The sequence below is a fragment of the Chaetodon trifascialis genome, chromosome 8, assembly GCF_039877785.1.
Source record: "Chaetodon trifascialis isolate fChaTrf1 chromosome 8, fChaTrf1.hap1, whole genome shotgun sequence".
NCBI classification, from domain to species: domain Eukaryota; kingdom Metazoa; phylum Chordata; class Actinopteri; order Chaetodontiformes; family Chaetodontidae; genus Chaetodon; species Chaetodon trifascialis.
This window is the reverse complement of record NC_092063.1, coordinates 21,366,290-21,388,099: the sequence shown is the minus strand read 5'-3', so window position 1 is coordinate 21,388,099 and position 21,810 is coordinate 21,366,290. Positions and strand designations below refer to the sequence as shown.

The 21,810-nt window shown below is 41.3% G+C and overlaps 1 protein-coding gene across 1 annotated transcript in view; it reads left to right on the top strand.

The window, feature by feature from the left end:
* Positions 1 to 21,810, top strand: part of mtor (mechanistic target of rapamycin kinase) — a 79,925-nt gene that overhangs the window by 37,180 nt on the left and 20,935 nt on the right. Inside the window, exons 29-34 of the mRNA XM_070967802.1 lie at positions 9,353 to 9,428; positions 11,801 to 11,940; positions 14,578 to 14,678; positions 15,234 to 15,349; positions 18,085 to 18,162; positions 18,705 to 18,812. Coding sequence (XP_070823903.1) covers positions 9,353 to 9,428; positions 11,801 to 11,940; positions 14,578 to 14,678; positions 15,234 to 15,349; positions 18,085 to 18,162; positions 18,705 to 18,812 — 619 coding nt within the window. The remainder of the gene's footprint in view (positions 1 to 9,352; positions 9,429 to 11,800; positions 11,941 to 14,577; positions 14,679 to 15,233; positions 15,350 to 18,084; positions 18,163 to 18,704; positions 18,813 to 21,810) is intronic.

Genomic DNA, 21,810 nt, shown 5'->3' with positions numbered 1-21,810 from the left:
GAAATATTTGGATATGTATAGCTCTTCCTTTCCCCAGGCATTTTGTTCCCTGGCCACTTTTTACAACTGGTCATCGCTCAGCAATTTCCCCTGGACCTGTTGCATGTTTTTTTTATTTAATCTAATTTAATTGTTTTCATGTAGACACGTGCTTTCAGTTTCCTGTAATTGTTTGATATTTAAGATGCATATGGGAGCAATAAGCCATTTGTGGCATTTATACAAACATAATAGGCTGCCTTCATGTTCAGTTTGCTGTAGTGTTTTAATAGCCAGACTGATTTTGAACTCTGATTAGATTATAAAACATGATCCTCTTTCCACATTTGTCAAGAAATAATAACAATAATTTTCCATAATGTTATGGTTAGCCTCAAGTTAGTCACTTGTTCCTACTAGTGCTTTTAGCATAATAACAGCAAACAAATGTGATGATTGTAACTTGCAGGCTAACTTAGTCACCACATAATCTTCTCCTGGATGTTCAGTCTTACCTTTCCATTGTTTTAAAGTCTTCAGATGATATCTACCACAGAGTGTTAGGTTAAATACAACTCAGACAAATTCCCACTCTGCTGCCAGCATAGAGAAGCAGAAAGTTTACTGCTCTTACATTTCAAATTATCTGAGTTTTTGCTCTATTTTTATCATTTTCACATGAGTTCCAGTTTACATAATATTCTACACACATAATACAGTTGGCCGATGTTCCTAACTGTTGGATAATGTAATGTTTGGTGGTGTGTGGTGCCTGTTGACCGCTCTGTAAATCTTAACCTTTAGTCATTGATGTGCGTCAGTCTCTTTTGGAAAAATGTGGATAATTTGCCTTCCTGGATTTTCTCATTGCATTAACTGCTCACTGAATCACATCTCACTCTCCAGCAATGCATCCCAGCGGCATCACTTTCCTCTGGCCCTGGACTCTGTCACTCAGTACTAGTACACCGAAGTCCAGCTGGATGCTGTTTTATACGTTTACCATCACACTGTTTTCCCTTCAGCTGCTTGTTTAACCGCCATTTACGATCTAACTATGTCTCACCAGGCTCTGTGTGAAGAATGCACGGCTCTTCTTTACAGTAGAGGTATTCACTAAACTTTAACCCAAGCCTCCTTCTTTATATGACTTCCTCGGAAAGCCCACACATTTCACTGAACAGATTTTTTTGCTTAGCCTTTAAGACAAGTTGGACACCCCGCTGTGATAATTGCAGCAGTCATCGATCTCTGATAAGTGCAAGCTGACATAACAAATGTTTTTAGTCAGACTATGCTCATAGACAGCTCTTGTGCCCCTAAATACTCTGGAATAAGGTTTTGTAATCAAGCAGTGACCACCATGGCCCGCCTGTCAGCAGAGCACTCATGGCTTCAATTACAGGAAAGGCAGGAGGCGAAAGCAGGAGCCAGTGGATTCCAGGGCTTCTATCTCAACACTTTGAATTACATAATCATTATTAACAGCAACCTCTTCCACCTGTCAGCTGGCCGTAGAAGATTCTCACTTTGGATTTGGTCTCAGTTTGGGCTTATTTGAAGGCATCATGCTTTCTTGAGGTGTTTACACGATTTCACGAATCGTTAATGTATTCTGTGTTTACATTAACAACATATATCCCAGTTAAGGTAACATTTCCCTTTTTTTAATCGCGGATAATCATAGTAGCAATATGGATTTGATTAGCCTTTGAAGTCTGAAATAATGTAATGCAGATCCTTGGCATCTACATGAGCCAATAGATATGAAAAACAGTGTTGATATTCACTGTAGGACGGCAGCTTTGACTGTAAAGACAGGGCCCTACAATGCTACTCATTATTTACTGCAGAGCCCCTTTACCACATCAGTCTTCAGTGCTAGTCAGCATTACAAAGACTTCATAGAAGCAACAGATTCATTGTGGTTCACTTTTTGACTGTTGTTTAGTTTGAACTAAAGTTGAAGGCAACTTAAGTACTGTTTTGTTTATTGATGTAAGACAGCACCCGGCTTTGATGGATTACATTATAAAAGTAAATATTTTTGGTTTGCAGTACTTCACTGTTATTTCCTCTTAGTCTATCTTAATTCTCAGCATCTGACAATGCCTCTAAGCTATTATATAATCACCATGGGATGGGTATTACCTTAATTTTAGATGCCAAGGGCTTGCAGCTGAGCTACCATGGGTTTGAATTTCATTACAGTGGCTAGTGATCTGCAACTCAGTTAAACCTGGTCACGTATAGAGCCAAAATAAACTCTTCCATATTTTCCATAATGAAGGCGAGATTATGCGCCGGGGCATCCTCCAGTTCTGAGAATGGCAGCCTTCATGCCCTGGCAGACCGTCAAGAGGTCTGGTGGCTGAAGCTGGTGATGGCTACCATGTGGCGTCTCTTGTCGTACGGTGGATGCCGGCCAGGCAGCGGCCGTCTGCTCGCCACCCTACGAACTGGTAGTGGGGACAAACAGCACTCGAGGGGAAGAAGGTGGATTAGCCACTATCCCTCTAGAACAGTCCGCTCTGCTTTGTGTAAGCACAGTTGGCCATGTGGCACTGCTTCAGAGAGACGTTTCGTGACAGTGAGATGTAAAAGCTGTTGCGTCACAGAACTGAAAACAAAAGCCACTTGTGCTGCTAAGGGACTCCATTGTTTTTTGCTAACCATTAAGTGTTTTAGCTTAGTGGTTATGAGAGTGATCTCGGGCATATGAGTTGGTTTTGCCATTAATTAAAGTGCTTTATAAGCTTTAACTACACCCATATTCGTCTCGATGCATTTAGAAGGGATTCTTCAATGAGTCTGAACACAGTGTATGTATAAATACTATGAGTATAAATACTTTTGCCTCTTTGACCAGCAGCTGCATTTTAGCTACTTCATGACACTGGTGAAAACCTTTTATTTAAATGATGCATCTGCGCCCACTTCTTTTTTTTTTTCCCGTCGTTTACAAGAAAAATCAATTACAACATAAATTTCATCAATTTCAATTGAACAAAGCAAAGTAAAAGTATCAAAGGACTGGAATCTGTCATTGGAAATATTTAATGGATAATTTTGCTGAAAATGCAGTCAGTATGTAGCCCGCGGAGACTCAGGTCTTTTTAAAAAACATTGTATACGGAGCTCTTAGTCCACATAGCAACAGCAGCATTCCAGTGAGGTAACTGCCAGGATTTTTGTTGTTTTGGGCCACCGGAGGCGCTTTGTTCTGTTGGCCTCTTGACCTGAAGGTGAGGAACCCAGGAGACACATTCTGCAGCCGTGTCCCAGTGTGGTGATAGTGTGGTGTAAACATGGGTAGAATGGATTCTCCGGCTGATGTCTCAATGGCCCCCTAACATGCCTAACCTACTTAAGGAAGAAGAAAAACAGAAGAATATGCAATAGAGGGATAAGACTGTTCTCTATGGATGCCATTTCAACAGGGACCATTTTGTTCATTTGCCATTATTTGCCAAATTTGTAATTAGGAAATTAGACAGGAAATAACTTTCCTGTTTACAATGCCACTTTCTAGAGCACTAAGTTGTATTATAAGATTCACTGAGAGAGCTGATTTTGGTCATCTCAAAGTCTTTCCCTTTTAGGATCTAAGAGTAAGTGTTGTCTCATGCTGCGGCATCTGCTCGCTGACAACACAACCACCTTTTTGTCTTGACGTTTTTAGAGAAGTAAGAGACAAAGGGCTAGTCAGAGATGAGTTCAGCCCTCCTTTAGCCGCACTCTTCCCAGGACAGTCTGGAAGGAAGCTGTGCCTGAGGTAACCACTTCCTATGCGTTCATGCTTATCTCATGCAGTGATGCATGTGATGCTGCTGTCTTACAACACGCAGAGAGATCTGTGTTTCATAATGACAACATGTTATTTATTACCTCCGTAGATGATGTGTGCCTGCCAGGCTTGAAGATTTATGTTGTGTTCAGACATTGCAAGGTTACGATTTGGGTCCTCATTTTAGATGGTGCTGACTGACACTGCTCAGATATGGTGTTGTTTGTTGAGATGTTATCTGAATGAAAGATGAAGCCCTGGTTATGTCACAGCATTTATTAAAGTACCGTATGTCTGGGCTTCAAACTATTTGAGAGAATTCTTTTGTTTTAGGCTTTTAAAGTCATGTTTATTCAGTTGCAGACTCTTAAAAGCAAGAGGTGAGATGTCAGTGTTAAGCAGCAGTAATTTTGTACTTTGGTTGGATATTTTAATGATCCAACATTTGTTACTTTGTCTATTACTCTTTTTTTTTGTCTTGATTATGTTCTATTTCATTTGGTTCAGTTTCTTTTCAGATGTTTTCATTCATTTTTCTGCCTTACGTTAAGCGTGTTGATTTGTCTCTGTGTTTGAAAGGGGTTAAGGAAATGAACCAGCCTTCATTCGTAATCTGATTCACGTGTCAACAGTCAGTAGTACAGTATCATTTTCTGTCAAAATATGCAGCTGAAAAAATAAGAGTTTTTTGGGACCCATTAATGTCAATCATTGTCTAATTGCCCGTGACTGATGCCTGAATGGGATTGTCGGTGCAACTTTTCTGGACAGAGAAGGAAAATAAAGTGAGTTCATGCTACACTGGTCTCTGTGATACAATAAACAAATGAGGAAAATTGGAAACTAACCATTTCTCCAAGAGAAGTGTCCCAGGCAACCTTTCAGTCCTTTCAAGACCTGCTGTCATTCAGCCAGTTCAAAATTACATTTTTACAGAGGTTTGCATTCTTGAATTCTTAGAAAATGTTCAGTGCTACCTTTTAGTCAAAATAAAACATGTACAGAAACCAGCAGGGCAGGTGTAATTCCACCTGTTTTGAGTGATGAATCAATATACTCCCATTGTGGGCTGCCAATATTATATTTTTAAGATCTATCCAAACTTACAACTATATCATCATGAACAAAGGGAATCAATCTGTTGGATCTTGATTAAGTCTACTCTTGAACAGTGGTTAGATGGCCATTCTCATTTTGAAGTTATTATGTTCACCATTAAGGAGTGGAGTCAGCATTTGGCAAGCCAAGGATCTAAAAATCAGTAGGGATATCTTCCTAATTAGATTAGATTAGGTCCAGCAGTGAGGCCCGATTTTTCCACTTTGTGAGCTTCGCATACATCTTCCCCTCTGTGGGGGAAATGTCTGTAATTTCCTCTGGGAACATGCTCTCTGTGCTTTGAAAAAGCTACTTTAAACTAGTTGAGAGGGAGATTGTATATTGGAGTAGAGGGAATCTCCCCCTTGGAGTTTAACATTTTAAAGTTTCTTCTTCCTCTTGGTGTTCTCTGACCCAAGGTAAGTATGGCTAAATGTATTATAGTATCAAAATCTAGTGTATACATGCTGCTTTATAGTGTCCTTTTGTTTTACACTCTTGAGATACACGAGTGGAAAGTGATTTGTACTGAAAATCGAACAGCATGCCTCTACATACAGCACACCCTGTCTGAATTATTCAGGCATCATTTCTGATTAAGGTATGCCAAAAACATGCCATCGCTATCAATGCTTTAATAGTTAAGAGCCAAATATCAGGTATGAGTCTGTTTAAGGTGATTGTTTTTCTTTCTCCTCTGGTCACAGATAGTTGAATAGCAGTGGGTACGGCACTCTGTTTTTGTAATAAAAGGTGCAATAAAAATTCCCAGTCATAAAGTAAGCTGAAAGACAAAACTTTTCATTGTTTGGCCAAGGATATGGCCAAATGGTAGACAGAGGGCCTGCATTTGTCTTGTAAGATATGTTGTTATGTTATGTAATTCACTCTCAGGCTGTTTTGTTTACATGAGAGAGTCTACAGACTGCCCCTGTGCCTTTACAAAGTAGCATCAAGGAACGTCCCATCTGAACTTCTGTGGAAAAGAGCCACATGCTAACCTCAGTCAGGGTTTAGAATAAAACCTCAAAGAAATCTGATTCAGGATGCGCAGCACATAGTCTGAATTTCATGGCAAGATATAATATCATGATGGTTTTGCAGTTTATAGAAGTTAAGCTCGAGCTCTTCTCTGTGATTTGTCCACGTCTTACAGGAGCAAATCAGAGACTGGGTCCAGTTAGGAAGTGATACTTGTGGGCCTGCACATGAGAGTGGCTTGACGGTGGTTTCCAGAAGTTTTCTGCTTGCTCATAGTTTGATGGGGTTTTTGACTTGAGGAGAATGCTATGTGAGCCCTGTCATCTGGATGTGTTTAGACTGTGTGTGCTTGGAGCTGGCAGCCAGATGGCTTCAGCTGAGGGACAATGAAATCTCCAGGGTCCGCAGGAGAGAAGGCCCTTATTCTGATTTGTCTCCTCAGATGAAACCACATCTGGGCAGCTTTAGCATACCTCGGCAGCTTGTGTGGGGTGGGATGTGGAGGGCCTTGTGTTGTTCATTTGGTGTTTGAATGTTGATAATTTGACAACAACTAGTAATTTGTAAGTCCAATTTAGATGACCAAGGATACACAACATACCCATGTGATATCGTCAGTGTTCCTCAGAATACTGGATGGTCCCTGGATCCTGGATGTTTACTGAAGACTGTGGAATAGTTGTTTAATTGGTTGCTGTAATGATGCATGGTGCTTTATCAAACCCCATGAGAGTCACAGACAAATGCTTATTTACTAAAATGAGCTCATTTTCTCAGGTTATGCAATCACATTCTGTCAAGTTTGATTTCCTTCAGGCCCTTAAGTCTGGCACCCTCCGTCATCTGTTTACACCAGCTTCTTTTGAAAAATCACTTCAAATGTAGAGTGTGTGTGAAAGGACAGTATTCATTGTCACGCAAGAGCAGAGGATATAAAGGCTATCTGGAGTCACTGTTTGGGTTAGTTTACAATTGATCTTAGATCCTGTCGTAACTCAGCATTTCAACTGAAACATTATTTTTTTTTGCATCCATACTTTAATTTAGTAACATAATATTCTATGTGGGGTGGCCCGTTGGCGCAGTATTACCATCACCTCAAAGGTCCTTGGTTCAAACCACTGTGTTCACCCAGGTCTCTCTGTGTGCTCTGGTTTCTTTCCACAGTCCAGAGCCAGTTAGGCTAATTTGAGACTCTAAATGTGAGTGTGAATGGTTGCCTGTCTCTATGTGTCAGTGCTGTGATTAATGGGTGACCTGTCCAGAGTGTGCCCTACCTCTTGCCCAGTGTCAGCCGGGACTGTCCTCAGCCCAACATGACCATCTTCCTCATGGATTGATGGATATAGCTAATAGATGGATGGCTTCCCTACTGCGAAGCGTACACACGATTATCCTTATGGAATGTTTGTGTATTGACTCATAATTAAAAATGATGTGAAGTTAGACAGAAGATTGATCCCAATCGGTTCCACACAGATTTTAAATAACAAAAGTAAAAACAGCACTGGTGTCAGTGGTATCAGCACTCTGTGTCAGTCAGGACTGTGCTCTAAGGATCAGAGTCAGTATCAGGTGAGAGCAAGTAGGATTGATGCATCTTTAGTTGCCTTTAGTCTTTCTTGGGATACATATTTGCACATGATTAACAACTCAGAGCATTCCCTGAAGTCGGTGAGCAATTTTTCAATGTTATTTATCGCGGTCCTCCTCTGTTTCCAGCAAGGTACAAGATAGCTCCTGCTGTGATTATTTGTTATTTTACTTGGCATCATGCAGGTGTGTCCCAGCAGCCCCCTAAGCTTGGCATGACCACTTGCTGTGCTATTTCATCACATTTTTTGGCCTTTACCCTGCGTCAGACCAGGTTTCTGACATGTATACTTAAGTGTCCTTCATCAACTTTCGCCTGCTGTCCTCAGGAACTCCACTGCATACCAGCACTCTTCAAACGCTACATTTTACAGATGTATTGGCTATGGTTGCACACAGGTTTTGCAGTTGAGGAAATATAATAGACTTGTGGCTTAATACGAGTGTTTCCAGATGTGGTGGAGGTGCGGGTGAGTGGAGGGTGTACAAACAGGAATTGTGGTGTCCTGACAGGTGACGCATCATTTGTCAAACAAGCATGACAAATGTCAGTAGGTGCTTTTGCGTTTCACAATGAGCACCTTGCTGAAAGAGGAAACATTTATTTTCCATTGCCAAAATGCATTGAGGCATGTTTCTTAGTTGACTTAGTTGGGTTGTTCGGTAAATGAAGGCACATGGATGGAACAGGGACACAATCCTCAGTCGCTGCTGCAGAAACCTGGGGTTCAGTGCCGGCTAGTCGTTCCGCTAGCTTAATTCTGTATTCTACTAATCTCAGTTTGCACTGTTTGTGGATGTGAATCCAGTGAGGGATCACATCCTTTTGTCTCTGCACCACTGACTCCTTCTGGTTGGTTGGCGCCTGTATGGAGCGGGGAAGGATCTCGGAAGGAAAGCCTGCACCTTCCTGGTGCTGGCTGGTGAAACGCCTGGGGCTGAATTCATAAAGCTTCCGAGTAAGCAAAGAGTTGTTCCTAGTCACGAAATTCTCAGGAAATACTTCCCCATTACAACCTTGCAGTTAAGACTGGATCTTGGTAAAGATAAATATTATTCACAAAGCATCTTGGTCCTTAAGAGAGTTCAGAGTGAAAAAACTGTTAGGAGTAGGCAGGAGGACTTCAAACAGGCTGAAGAGTTTCTGAAGCAGATGAGAAAATGGTAGAAAGACAAAGAGGTCAGAGAAATATTCCTTAAACACTGAATGGCAGTCAGTTAATGAAGTGATACAGATTAGATCATGCAGGGATGATGTTTACGGTCGACTCTCATCTCATTAAAGATCTTCCCACTTCTGTGTTTTCAAACATTTTTCGACTACTTTGAAAGAATGACTCATAATTTATTCAGCGGAGATGTTCATTACATAAGCTAGTGTTTTATAATCACACCATCATCTTAAGAGACTAAATTCTATGATTAGGCCATTGTCTGTTCTGTGCCCATTTTCACTAAGAGTGCATTTTTATTTTTTCTATTTGTTTTCTTTAAATCAACCAATCAGACTTTTTTTTAAAAAAGTGCATCATACCTAGCAACAGGGTCTACCACACCTCCTCTCTAAGGTAAAAGTATCTGTCCCTGTCTTGTTCAAATTTGAGATATTTGCCTTAAATCGCTTGTCAGCCAGGACTCCCTGGTGTCTGCACCCTCCCCAGGTCAACCAACACAAACTTCCCTGCAAAGGAATTACACTTGTCGGCAGTTGTAGGCATGTACTATGCATACATGTATGGTGAAACAGCTGGAACTGTTTTAGCCATCTGCCAGCCACTTTTAATAACAACAACAGTGCCTGCATCTATATATTATCCACATACATTGAACCAAAGATTTCACCAAGTGTACTTATCTAAGTTTTGTGCTTGAAAGGATCTATAAGTTTCTCTTTGTTTTTGTCACTTCTTGCAGCATCAACAATAAGCTGCAGCAGCCAGAAGCAGCATCTGGGGTGCTGGAGTACGCCATGAAGCATTTTGGAGAGCTGGTGAGTGCTTTTTTTTCATGGCTCCTTTTTTTTTTTTCCTTCACCTCTAACCAAATAAGGAAACCTTATTTTAGGTTGCGTTCAGACCAACTTTAGGACAAAAAACATACTGCCTCTTTCCTTTCAGTCGTACCATTATGTTGGCTGAGCCGGGGTGCTGCTGCAAAAATCACTCAACCTTTGCTGCGGCTCAGTCACGCATCATCTGGCAACATGTTACATCAAATAAATCAAATAAATGCAAGCACACATTCCAGGTAGAATACTGTATAGTATCTGTGTGTAACATGCTAGTTTTACAGGGCGCTGGAGAAAATGACTGCTGCAATGGTAACTTGCTGGGGTTGTAAAATCATGCCTCATACAAGTATAAACCACATTTAATGGAGTTTGTATTTCATTTTGTCAGTGGAACCTGTCGCAACAGCCCATACCAGCTCAGACCTTTGCATCTCTTGATGCAAATTCAGATGAAATATGTTCTTCGTGGGTTGTACTATAAGTGGTCTTTTGTCTCCATGCACTTCTTCCTGGGGTGTCCGTTCCTCATATATGCAGTTTAATATGGGGATGAGGGTCATTTGAGACACGTACCCCCAGAACACCCTGTTCTCAATGTACAGCATGTGGAAAAACCATCTGCTAAGCTGATCAGTAGTCAAGGGCAAGGAGCAGAATTGTGGACTTTTTTTTTTCCAGTTGACAGGATGTTTGGATTTTCATACATATTTGCACCTTTTGTGTATCTCTGCTGTATCTTTCTGTCCTGTCCTTATCCTGCTGGTCAAGTGCTAAAAGGATATGATTATATCCAAAATTACAGACAGTAATCATTTCTTAATGGCCAGTGGTTTGTAACGTTCCTGTAATGTTTCACTCAACTCCCGATGTGACCTCTGATAAGTGACACAGCTCCAAGATGAAGAATCCTCACTCCTGAATGATGGCATGTTTCTATTTGTTTAAAGCTAATGTCTGAATTTGCCTGTATTAGTTACATAAAATCTAAATTGTTTGTATTTACTGTCTGTTATTATGGAGCTGTATTTTTTCCTCTCTATTATTTTCAGTTCAAGGACAGGACTGCTACTCCCTACTGTTATATTATATAAAACTCCTCAGTGTTTCATGTTCTCTGTAGATGAGCCTGGTCCAAAAACGAAGTAACTGTCAAACAGTAGACATGTGTTGGACACCATCAGGCAGATTTTCCACATCAATTACATAAGAGGAAAAGAGCTTTTTTGTTCTCACCCGTCTCCCTCCCTGTCACCAAAATTGCATCACTGTGGTTTTTGTTTGCTTCTGGTGTGGGTGTACCAGACAGGCTTCTTAGCCCTTTAATAGACTAAAGTAGCAATGGCCACTGATTTGTTATAGTTAGTTAAGTAGGCGTTTGGTATTACTTCATGACAAAAAAATATTAAAAAAGCAAAACTTTTTTTTTTTTTTTTTACAATAAATGAACACTTGAATACATACAACACTGACATCTAACACAGAGAAAGTAAAGAAGATTAGGAAAAGAAGAGTAACTAATACACAATTTTTCCTACAGTCCTCAGTTTCCACAAATCTGATTTCAAGAGCTGAGCTGGTGGTGATGACGTTCGTAATGTACGCGATTACAATTGAACTGTGTTTATTGAGGCTTTAACAAGCCCATGTAGTAATATCAGGGTTGTAGATTGCGTTTGTGATTTTATGAAGTGGTTATTTTTAGCCCAAAGTCAAGTCAAATGCTTTTTCGCAACCATTTGGACCCCTGTGGATATGATCTTTCCTTCTGCCTTCGTGAACTGTGTTTGTGTTTCTCTGTGAAAGCGTGGTAAAAGTGAAAAGACTCTGTTTAAAACAGTCTTACTGTGCACTTCCAGGAACCTTGTTTATGAGGTGACCATTTGGAAAGCTTTACTGTGGGAGAATGCAAGCTTTGCCTGTTTAGAATACCAATCGGGAATCGTCAGTCTAGAAAAGGCTGGGAGAGATCTATGTATAGTACTTAATCATTGGTTGGTGTCTCCCAAAAGAAATCAATGCCAGAAGTCACTTTTGTGGGAGGTCAAAGTTTAGATGTTGTGGATCTGAGATTGATTAAGTTGGGAATCAGCCATGCAATATTAGCATCTGAGTTAGATATGGATGTCTTCGCCTGACTGTAATTGGACACGGAGTGTACTTTAAAAACTATTTGCTTACACTAAAAAAAGTTTGTGAAACTGTCAAATGGTCAGGATACCAACTCGTTTCGGCTACGTGATGAAAGGCAGAGAAGCAGTTCAGGTTGATTGTGTAGATTCTCATGTTGTTACGTGGTTTCAGCTTCATATTTCTTATCTTGCTCCTTTCTGCTGTTTTCTTTTTCCTACTAGGAAATCCAAGCCACCTGGTACGAGAAGCTACATGAGTGGGAAGATGCGCTGGTAGCATATGACAAGAAGATCGACATGAACAAAGAGGATCCAGAGCTCATCCTGGGCAGGATGCGCTGCTTAGAGGCCCTGGGAGAATGGTATGTCAGTAGTCAAATCTGTTGTAAGTCAGTAAGGCTGAAACAATTTGTTCAAATCAGTGTTTCAGCCTCCAGGTCTCAGTCTCATTGATACGTAATTTCATGTATAAACAGTTTGTGGAGTTAGTCTTCGTAATATTTGCTGCCTGTGTTCAATTTACTATAAGTATGTTTTTTCTAACACACTCTACCCGGGGCTTTTTGTAAATCGCTGACGTGATAACACAGAGCATATTGGTTTCTTCAGTTTTTATCCTTGGCTCCAATGACAGTCTCTGAGGTAGTATACTTACTGTGAGCTCTTCTCTCTTCCACTTCTGATTTGCTCATTGTGCGTGGGCAGCCTACCCCTAATGAGTCCTGACAATAGACCTTTGATGACTTGGCGAAAAGAGAGAGAAAATGGTTCCTCTGACTTGACCAAAGTAATTTTTCTGGGAAATGCATGAACAGGCATCCAATGCTAGTGAGAGGCGCCGCCACTCCAGTGAAAGCTCACCACAGCTGAGAGTCAACTCCATCATGACCGCCCACCTTCAAAGAGCATTTTTAAGGAAAAAGAAAGTCACAAGATGTCAGAAGGATCCAAATATGTGGATAGTCATAGCTCATGACGCTAAGCAGATGTTAATTTGCTTATGTAACCTGCCGTCCTTGTGCCATTGTTGCATACACTGTGATTCATTTCACGAGAAAATGATTCATAATTTTACAAGAGAATGATTCAGATGAAGAGTGGCTGTGTGTTTATGTTGGTGTTTTGTTGGGTCAGGCTTAGAGATGATATAACTATTGACCGGTCACGAGTCAAAGGAGATCAGACTTGAGAGGACACGTTGTTCCCTGTTAAGGTAAAGGGATATGATACCAGTCTTCTCTGAGTGAATCCTAAACTACTGACAGAGGGCTCAATGCTTTTGACAGTCAAACTCAAACCTTAGCTGACTATTGGACAGCTTTAGTCAATAATGTCCATCTGAAGTAATGAAGTTATTTAATCAAGGGGCTTGACAGAAAAATGTAAATCATTGCTAAAGTGGTGGGGCATATTCAGTTGTTTGTGAAATGTTGTCAAACACAGTAAAAGAGTTGTTTTGTACCAGACAAATGCTGCTATTTGGCACTCAGACTCAATCATGCAGCTAGTCTGGCGTGTTGTGCTTAGGTGGTAGAAGCATCTGTTTTGATAAAGACCGTTATTGACCTCCCTGTATAGCTTTCATTTACGGATTTTGCCTCACTTATAATTCTAAAAAAAAAATGTTTACCACATGCCTGATGTGTAAACAGCCAGTAAGTATGAAAAGTAATATTACCAAAATAACAGCATGTTCGGGTTGAATTTTAGAAGGCTTTGTTGTTTGGGTACACATAATAGTCTTCAGGATGTAAACACATGCATGTGAAAAAAATGAGTACTCCTGCAGGTATTTTTCCCTCCAAGTGCCCTGCACACTCACAGAGGTGTTTCCATTTACTCTGGCTCCTGTTCTGCTTGATTTTTCAATAGAAATTCCAAAGATGTGAATGATGGTCTGCTGAGTCAAATTATAACTCAAGCTTGTCCTTCTGCTGGACACTCTGTGCTGGTCTGCTGTACACACACGTAGGCCCGGTGCGTTGGAGCCTTTTGTACTTGCTGCTTTCATGTTATACGATAGCCAGGCAGCTGGAGAATGGCTTCACTTCACTGACCCCCATCCAAACCCGCCTCTCTCTTTCTGTCTGTCCCTCCCGTTTTCTCTCCCTCGTCTAAGCTTGCTCCAGCATCCTGCTTGTAAAACACATGCCGAGGGTTTGATCTTCTCCTGGATAATGCCGCACTGATTGTTGTTAATGAGGAATTAGTCTTGGTTAGATGCACCTGACCCCAACAGGAACATCCATCTGTTTGCTGGGATTCTTGATTTTATCAGATTGTGGTAGGATGTCACACTTGATTTAAGATGTTCATCTTTCAGAACAAATGTAGAAATAATTAATGGCAGATGTGATGGAAACCAAGTCTTATCTCCTTCTCATCCGTGGCCAACAGTGCTTTAGTACTCTGGTGAATGATTTCTTCAATTGTTGTTTGGCACAGGAAAAGTAAAGTTAGTGTCTTGACATGTATATGTATGAGTGTTTTCACCAGAGAGGCCATTACAGTATAGCATCGCTTCAGACAAGCTGTAAAAGCTGCAGTTAAAGCAATTTTTTAATCAACACACTGTCACTGCCATGATTAGCAATTTCATGTCTGTGAGTCAGGAATGAGCGCTTCACTCCTCTCGAATCCAAGAAATATACTGTACCATTTACTGTATGTGTGTTCTGTGTTTGGCTATACCAGCAGTTTTTCAAACAGCTGTTACACACCAAGTGATGTGCAAATCTTTCTAGATGGCGCAGAGCATTATTCCAGGGTGTTGAAAATCCTTTTTGCACTCCTCTGTCGAGTGTATTGTAAAGTCTGTGTAGCCTCACTGGAGTGTACAATAATACTGTACTGCGCCCCTAATTACATGATCAACTAGGAAACTTGATGATAGCTGAGAGCAGTTTCTGATTAACTGATGTCATCACTGTGAGCATGGGACTGAACACATCGGGATTTTCCTTTGCTACCATCTGAAGCCTGTGGTTAATGTTTTCCAGGGGCCAGTTGCACCAGCAATGCTGTGAGGAGTGGACACTGGTGAGCGAGGAAACCCAGGCCAAGATGGCTCGTATGGCCGCTGCTGCCGCCTGGGGTCTAGGTAACCACTCAAATACTCATCAGATATGAATGAACAGTATAGTAGCAGTCAGCATTTTTAAGACTTGTATGAGGAGCTTTTAGGCCAGCCTTCATCTGACTCAATGCAACAAGGCAATCAAACCGAGCACCAGTGAAAACAGTAACAGCTCTTGCCAAATCCCCATCGCATAACCAGATGGTATCCAGTCATAACACTGACATATCATAACGTGCAATGGTGGAGAAAAGCAGGGACCACACTGCTGAGGCACCCTCTGAATTTTGCGGTGTGTGGCTTTGACTTTCCAAATTCAATCATAAACCCTGAGACGATACCCAAACAGCAGACATCTGAAGACTCAGACTGCCTTTTATTGTTGTTGGTGATGTTGCAGTCATTGGTATTATAGCAAGCTGACGTGGAGTGTGGTTCAAAACTGCATTGACAGGCTGCTAAATTCTTCTTCTTCTTCAGCTTTGCTAAGTTAGGTCTCCAGACATTTCAGTCAGCATTAAGAGCTTCCTGCTTAAATCTGTCTTAGTGCTTTTCTTAACGTTACTGTTGTGTCTCCAGGGCACTGGGACAGCATGGAGGAGTACACGTGTATGATACCAAGAGACACGCATGATGGCGCTTTTTATAGAGCAGTACTAGCCCTGCATCAGGACCTCTTCTCATTGGCCCAGCAGGTGGGTTACATCACCGCTCAGAAATACACCTAATGCCAAAGATTTCCCCCAATTCAGTGTACATTGAAAGTCTATATTTTCAGAAAACATCTCATAAAGACATGCCACATGGGAATTCGCCTAGCTTCGTGGTTTCTGGTATTTTCATTAGTCTTTATAGCAAAGTATGAAAAGTTAAAATCACTGGAAACCAACACTGCAAAGAAATGTAAAATTGGCTTTACGGCTATTCCAGACAGGATCGAATTCCCCCATCAGCACAGGCCTTTCATTAAAAGGAATAAAATGCACAAGGTTTGTTTGTTTTTTTTTCTTTTACAATGTGCTGCCTCCTCAGTGTGGAAATGTTATGTAACTGTTGAAATTGTAAATCATCACAGCATTCAGCCTCAAACAAATAAAGAGCCCATTACCCTTGCTCTCTGCCTGTCAACAAGGTCTGGTGGAGGTCGGGGTGGTGTTTTCCTCATTTGATGGAGGCTGGGATATTAGATGAGCTCATGGTCCCTGGAGATGGATTTGTTCGAGCTGGATGCCAGCACGTCTAACGAACACAAGCTCCAGCACTGACACCAGTAAACACCTGCTCCTCCAATTTCCCTGGACTCATCCTCACAGTCCCTTTTTCACCACAAAGCCCGGGAGACCTGCTCTCTGTGCCCCCTGATCCCTCCACAGGCCCCCCCTCCCTCCTCTAATTTGGAGATTAGATCCAGGTGTGGCCTATAGAATTCTACATCAGCTGAAAAGGGAAAGCAGATTTTTGACTTTCAGCGACAGTGAGGCCGCTCACAATGAATGAAGACCAATGAAAAGCAGATGGAGCAAGGGTGAAAGCTTAAATGTCAACATGAGCTCAGTCTAGTCTTCCGGATGTGGTTGGTAATCCTCACACTTAAGTTCTTTTGATTCCATAGGGCTTTTCCTTGCCTCCCTCTGTACCCCCAACAACCAGACATGTGCTCTAGGAGTCTCGGCGAGCGTCTTAGTGAACGGTTTCATATTACTTCGCTTTATAAATCTTACTGTTTGTTCTGTTCCAGCAATGTGTAGACATGGTAGTCATGCTCCTGCCAGTAAAGCAGTCTGCTCTGCCAAGATTCATGATATATCCGGTCCTCCAGCGTGCGTTTGATTTGTAAATGAGTTTTTACAAACCGTAGGCCTCCTTTTGACTTCACACAGTCATGTTTTGGCTTTGTTTCGAGTTTCCTCTAGTGGATGATTCGGCTCTAACCATTCACATACAGGCCTTCATGTCACACTGCCATGATAAAGTAGTATGACTGGACTTAAACCTATGTAAGCATAAAACTGCGACCTTTATGTAAGAAAATGGAAGATTGTGTTATGGTTTGTTTGTGCTGCTAGAAGCCAGACACTGCATTTATCAGGAGTCGTCTGGACTGCACATTTCCAATGAGGCCCCAGTGCAGTAATTCAGGAGTAAACAGGACCCTAAGCGTGTGGAGGCTGTAAAGAAGCAGCCTCATTGTCACCTCATTGCAGCCACCCTTCCATAACCCCTCCTCTTGTTGTGCATGCCTGAAGAGGTGTTGGTGCACGCCGTTCCACCTTTCCCTCCTGCAAAAAGAAAAAAAGAAAAATAATAATTGGCAGGAGTCAGTCTGAAACAGCTGTGTCCTAGCCTCAGAGAACATCCTCAGCCATCCTCTCTCATTTTACCTTCCCACTAATAACAGTTCCCAAAAAACATTGGGACCGTGTTTCAGAAGGCATCAGCACGCCTTCAGCCACAATACGTGTGTCCTTGTTTGTCCCTTTCGCTGTTCGGGATCAGTTGTTTCTCTCAGATTTTCCATCCCTCAGGGTTTTAACTGGTGATTGAATGTCTGCAGTGTCCTTGAATTTATTGAAGTGTAATCCTGTTAGGAAAAGTCAGGGAACTGGAATTTTACAAGTGACTCAGTAATATACAGTAATACACACCAAAAAACAGGAAGGTAGGAAAAACATTTTCAGAGCATGACTGTGCTCTGACAGTTGGTTGAACATCATGAAAAGATTTCGGAATTTGCATCATCATCATTGTGGGAATTATGACTAAAAGCCCCTGTTTTGAACTTTCCTTCGTCCTTCAACTCCTCTCCCGATCACTGGATGTGCGTATAAATGTATGCTGTTTGTTAAAGATACATTTGACATCCACAGCCATGGTTACATAACTTTCACGCTGTTGCTCTCGACTGTTCATTTACCTCTCCTCATAAAACACTTGGCACTCAGCAGTGCATCAAACCATTTTACACAAGCAGGCCTAGTTGCGCTAATGTGTCACTGTTGGCCACACTGAAGTGAAAAGGGTGTGAGCAGCAAGCCATAACGTGCTTTCGTTCATTTGCACAAAGTGTTTTTATTCCCTCGGTTTACCCGGTCCCAGCTGCTCCCGATGAAAGGACCTTTTAGACGGATGTGACATTGTGTCATTCTGGTGTCAGACTTTATGTTGTTCTATCTTTAAATTGTTGCTATTTGTGAGCTCTACTAAAGAGTTATTATGTCTTTGGCAGGCATCAAGTCATGGATTAAACCAGGGTTTCTCATGACTTTAGAAGCTAACGATTGCACCATTCAGGCAAATACAGAAAGTGAAAAATGATTGGAGGCAGTATTTGAATGAACTATCATTTTTAAGTTGTCAGTTTAAGTGTGATCATGAAGCTGCAGATTTAATTGAAATGTAAGATCACACTTTAAATACGCTTTGTTTGTAGTGTATCGACAAGGCGAGAGACCTCCTGGATGCTGAGCTGACGGCCATGGCTGGGGAGAGCTACAGTCGAGCCTATGGGGTAAGTGTTTCTCTGACAAAGCCAAAATATTCAGCACCTGGCTTCATTCGATCATCCCCTTTTTCATAGCATTCATGTACAGAAGGACACATTTCCATTGAAGTGATGATATACAGGATATACAGGATCTAGGTTCTTTATATCTCCGTGCTCTTATTTTATTATCTGTATATATGGAATTAGCCGAGGATTTGAAGTCAAAAGCAGGTTTTCTTCTCATACAAATGTTGTCAACCTTGTTTATCTTCATGTGCATATTGTAGCTGTAGCAGCAAACACACGGCAGCAGGCATCTAGCAGGCATGACATAAGTAAATAAATCCATCGTATGGAGATGGCCGACCTTTTCACACAGATGCCACACAGGAAGGTCCAAGAGGTTGCTGAATGCATTCAGTTGCACATTCTGATTCATTCACATGTTTAAATGAATACTTTTATATTGCACAGAAGGGGCTTTAGCCCCATCTGGTTCAGTATACATTCTGTAACTATAACAATGAATGTGTGGGTAAGAGTGAATGTGTTTGTTTGTTTCCCAGGCTATGGTGTCCTGCCAGATGCTGTCTGAGCTAGAGGAGGTTATCCAGTACAAGCTGGTTCCAGAGAGGAGGGACATCATTAGGGAAACATGGTGGGAGAGGCTTCAGGTAACTACAGTGCATGATAAATGGACACACACACACACACACACACACACACACACTCACGTGTGCAACTACAAATGTGAAGCAGATGTTGGAAAGGCTACTGTTACTAATGGGAAACATTACAAGCCAGAAGCTGTATATACATGCAAAGACACACACTAATACCTCTGTGAGTAAAGGTTCACCAACTTGTAGGTTTGTATCTTTACTTCTACATTTGAATGTAAGCTGAAAGTAGATGTGTCAAAGTAAAATCATGTTGGGCTCTGGTGAGTGTTACTTACGGTGCTTGAACAAGTCAGATGAAGGTCAGTGGTAATTATGTCACAGATACGTTCCACATGCCGCACAGGTTCTCCAATCTGATGTAGTAATGAGTCACTTGAGCTGCAGCATATGTTGTTGAAGCAGGTTTTGCTTTATAAATCTAGTGTCTTTAGAATGGAGGTGATCCCATGCTGAACTGAGTCAAATTGTACTTCTAGATGTTTGCTGTATGTTTCCATTCATGTAGCAGGTTGATCGTATTAGACAACACCAGCAGCAGAGGAGGTCAATACTGGCTATGCTGTTTTTTTCCCATCTGAGGTGAAGCTCATGGTGTCACACAAGGGGATGACACATTTTACAGCTGTGACTATTTTCACAGCTGTAAAATTTGAGCTGCACGTTGATTCAAATTTGAAGCCCGCTGCTAATGAAACTCACTTTGGCCACTTGTTCCTGTGATTGTAAGCTTGTCTTACTCTGTAAATAAAACTGACCATCTCAAAAACACCTGTCCACTTAAAACTTGATCAAACGGTGCCCTTGCTTGCTCGCTGGCATGAAATGGCCCTTGTAGGAATATTTTGGAAAAAAAAGTGGCTTGTTCAACCCAAACTGTAACCTCATCCAAATGCTTCCTACTTCCCGAGACTGATTATGATTACTATTATTATCATTACTAATTGTGAATTGCAGTCTTGTACATGTGAAATGAGACAGGACGACGTGTGGAAGAACCACAAATCCACATGCAGTTTGGAAAAAATGCTGCCGCCCGCCAAGCCTTTGGAATTTGAGACAAATGCCATCTGATCTTAGATAATACTGTTCAAGTTCAGCTTTTCCATGTCGGCCTTTTTAGAGCTGAATCAAAATGAGATTCTTTGAGAGGCCTCAGCCATGTACAGTCTGTGCATGTTGATGGAAGAATTTAAGTCAGACAGACAAACCAATATGCCTTTGATCTGTAATGCACCATTCAATGTCTCTTGATAGCATGGCATCCAAGATGCACAGTTTAATACAGCATGTATAATACAGCTCACTCTCAGTGCCTGTCAGCATTGCTGTCCTTCATCTCCAGTGCTGCTGTTACTGACATTTTGGAAAATCCTCTTTACCAAAAACAAAAAACTGCATCATCCGTTACCCTCACTGAAGCCCAGGAAGATTATATTTGTCTGAAGACTGTATGTGACTGCCTACAGGACTCAACATACTTTTTCAAAATTAAATTTTGTTTAATAACATCCTGAGTGCAAATACCGGAAGGTCACTGAATTCTTCTTCTTTATCCTTTTCTTTTAAGAACAGCCCAGGCTCATTTTTACAGCAACAAAAACAGAACATGAAATGTTTTGCAGCAGCACATGTGGAGTATGAATGTGGATGTGAATTAATGCCAGCAATGTCATGATCCTCAAAAATGAGCGACTGGCCATCATTTAGTACTTTATTACATTGAACAAGCCTTAGTCAGAAAATATTCAATTTGGGTCGATAAACAGACAAACATTTTGCAAAAGTTTAACCATTTGTGTGCTGCATTATAGTATTGTGAAGTGCACTAATTTGTTTTTGCCTTTGTATAGAGGCTTCATACAGTATTAGTCAATATCAAGAACTTGTCAAAGACAAAAAAGTCATTTGTTTTCATCCAGTTCAACTGTGTTTTTTTTTTCTTTTTTTTTTAACAGTTCAAAATGCACCTGATGCTAACTGATGTGACATTTCAAATGTTTCTATAAGATCAGCTTGATTGTTGAATGGAAACCATTGCATTCACGCTCAAGCCCCTGTGCAGTAAGGGAAGATAGTCTGGATCATCGTGACTTTTTCCATTCAGAACAGATGGAGGTGGGTTAGAGGAGGTATTTAGGATCAAGAGGGGTCTTCCTGAGCAAACAGCCACGGCCCATTATAGCAGCACCAGTGCCGGGGCTGCAGTGCCTGACAGGTTTCTCCTCTCTATAGTGATTTATTGGAGGCTGACCTCACACATCTGTCAGGGAGTCCTTTACTCTTTCTCTCTACAACAGTCTCTCCCTCATCAAAGGATTAGAGGTGCAGCGCAGAGCGTATGGAAACACTGCACCCCACTGCTTTTGGGTAAATGTATCAGAGTGAGTTCTTAGCGTGAGATTTTTGGACTCTGAGCTGTGGGTTGCGATTCGAGGTGTCCAAGTTCTGGTGTCTCAGCTTCCGCTAATGCAGGTCAAGAGACATTTTTAGCTTTCCTCGTAGAAAAAATTGAGGACATTGGCTTAAACTTCCCCTGTCCCCTCCTGTATGAGTCAGCAGTGTTCTTTACTCATGGATGCTGTGCCAAAAGATTAATGGTAATGTTCTCACTCATAGACTGCAGCAGTCGGTTTAATATTTGTTACACCAGTGATACACAGACTGTATTTTTTGTAAACTCTTTGCCTTTATTCCATATTATACATTCAAGAGGAAGACAAAAAACGTGGAGAAATAAATGTTGTTTTTACATGGCACACATCTTTGGGTCCACCATGATACCCAGTGTCTCCTTTCTGCCAAATTGGGTGAATTGGATAATTTGGCATTTCCCTGTAGCTTTTCAGCAGCATGATGTCAGTGATTTCTGCGTTTGTGGCTGCTAGTTGCCATGCAATCTAACACGACCCCTCCTTGTAACAGTGTTTGTAATTATAGCCAAGCTTCATCCTTTTTCATGAGAGGTTTATATTATTTTGTCTACCCCCTG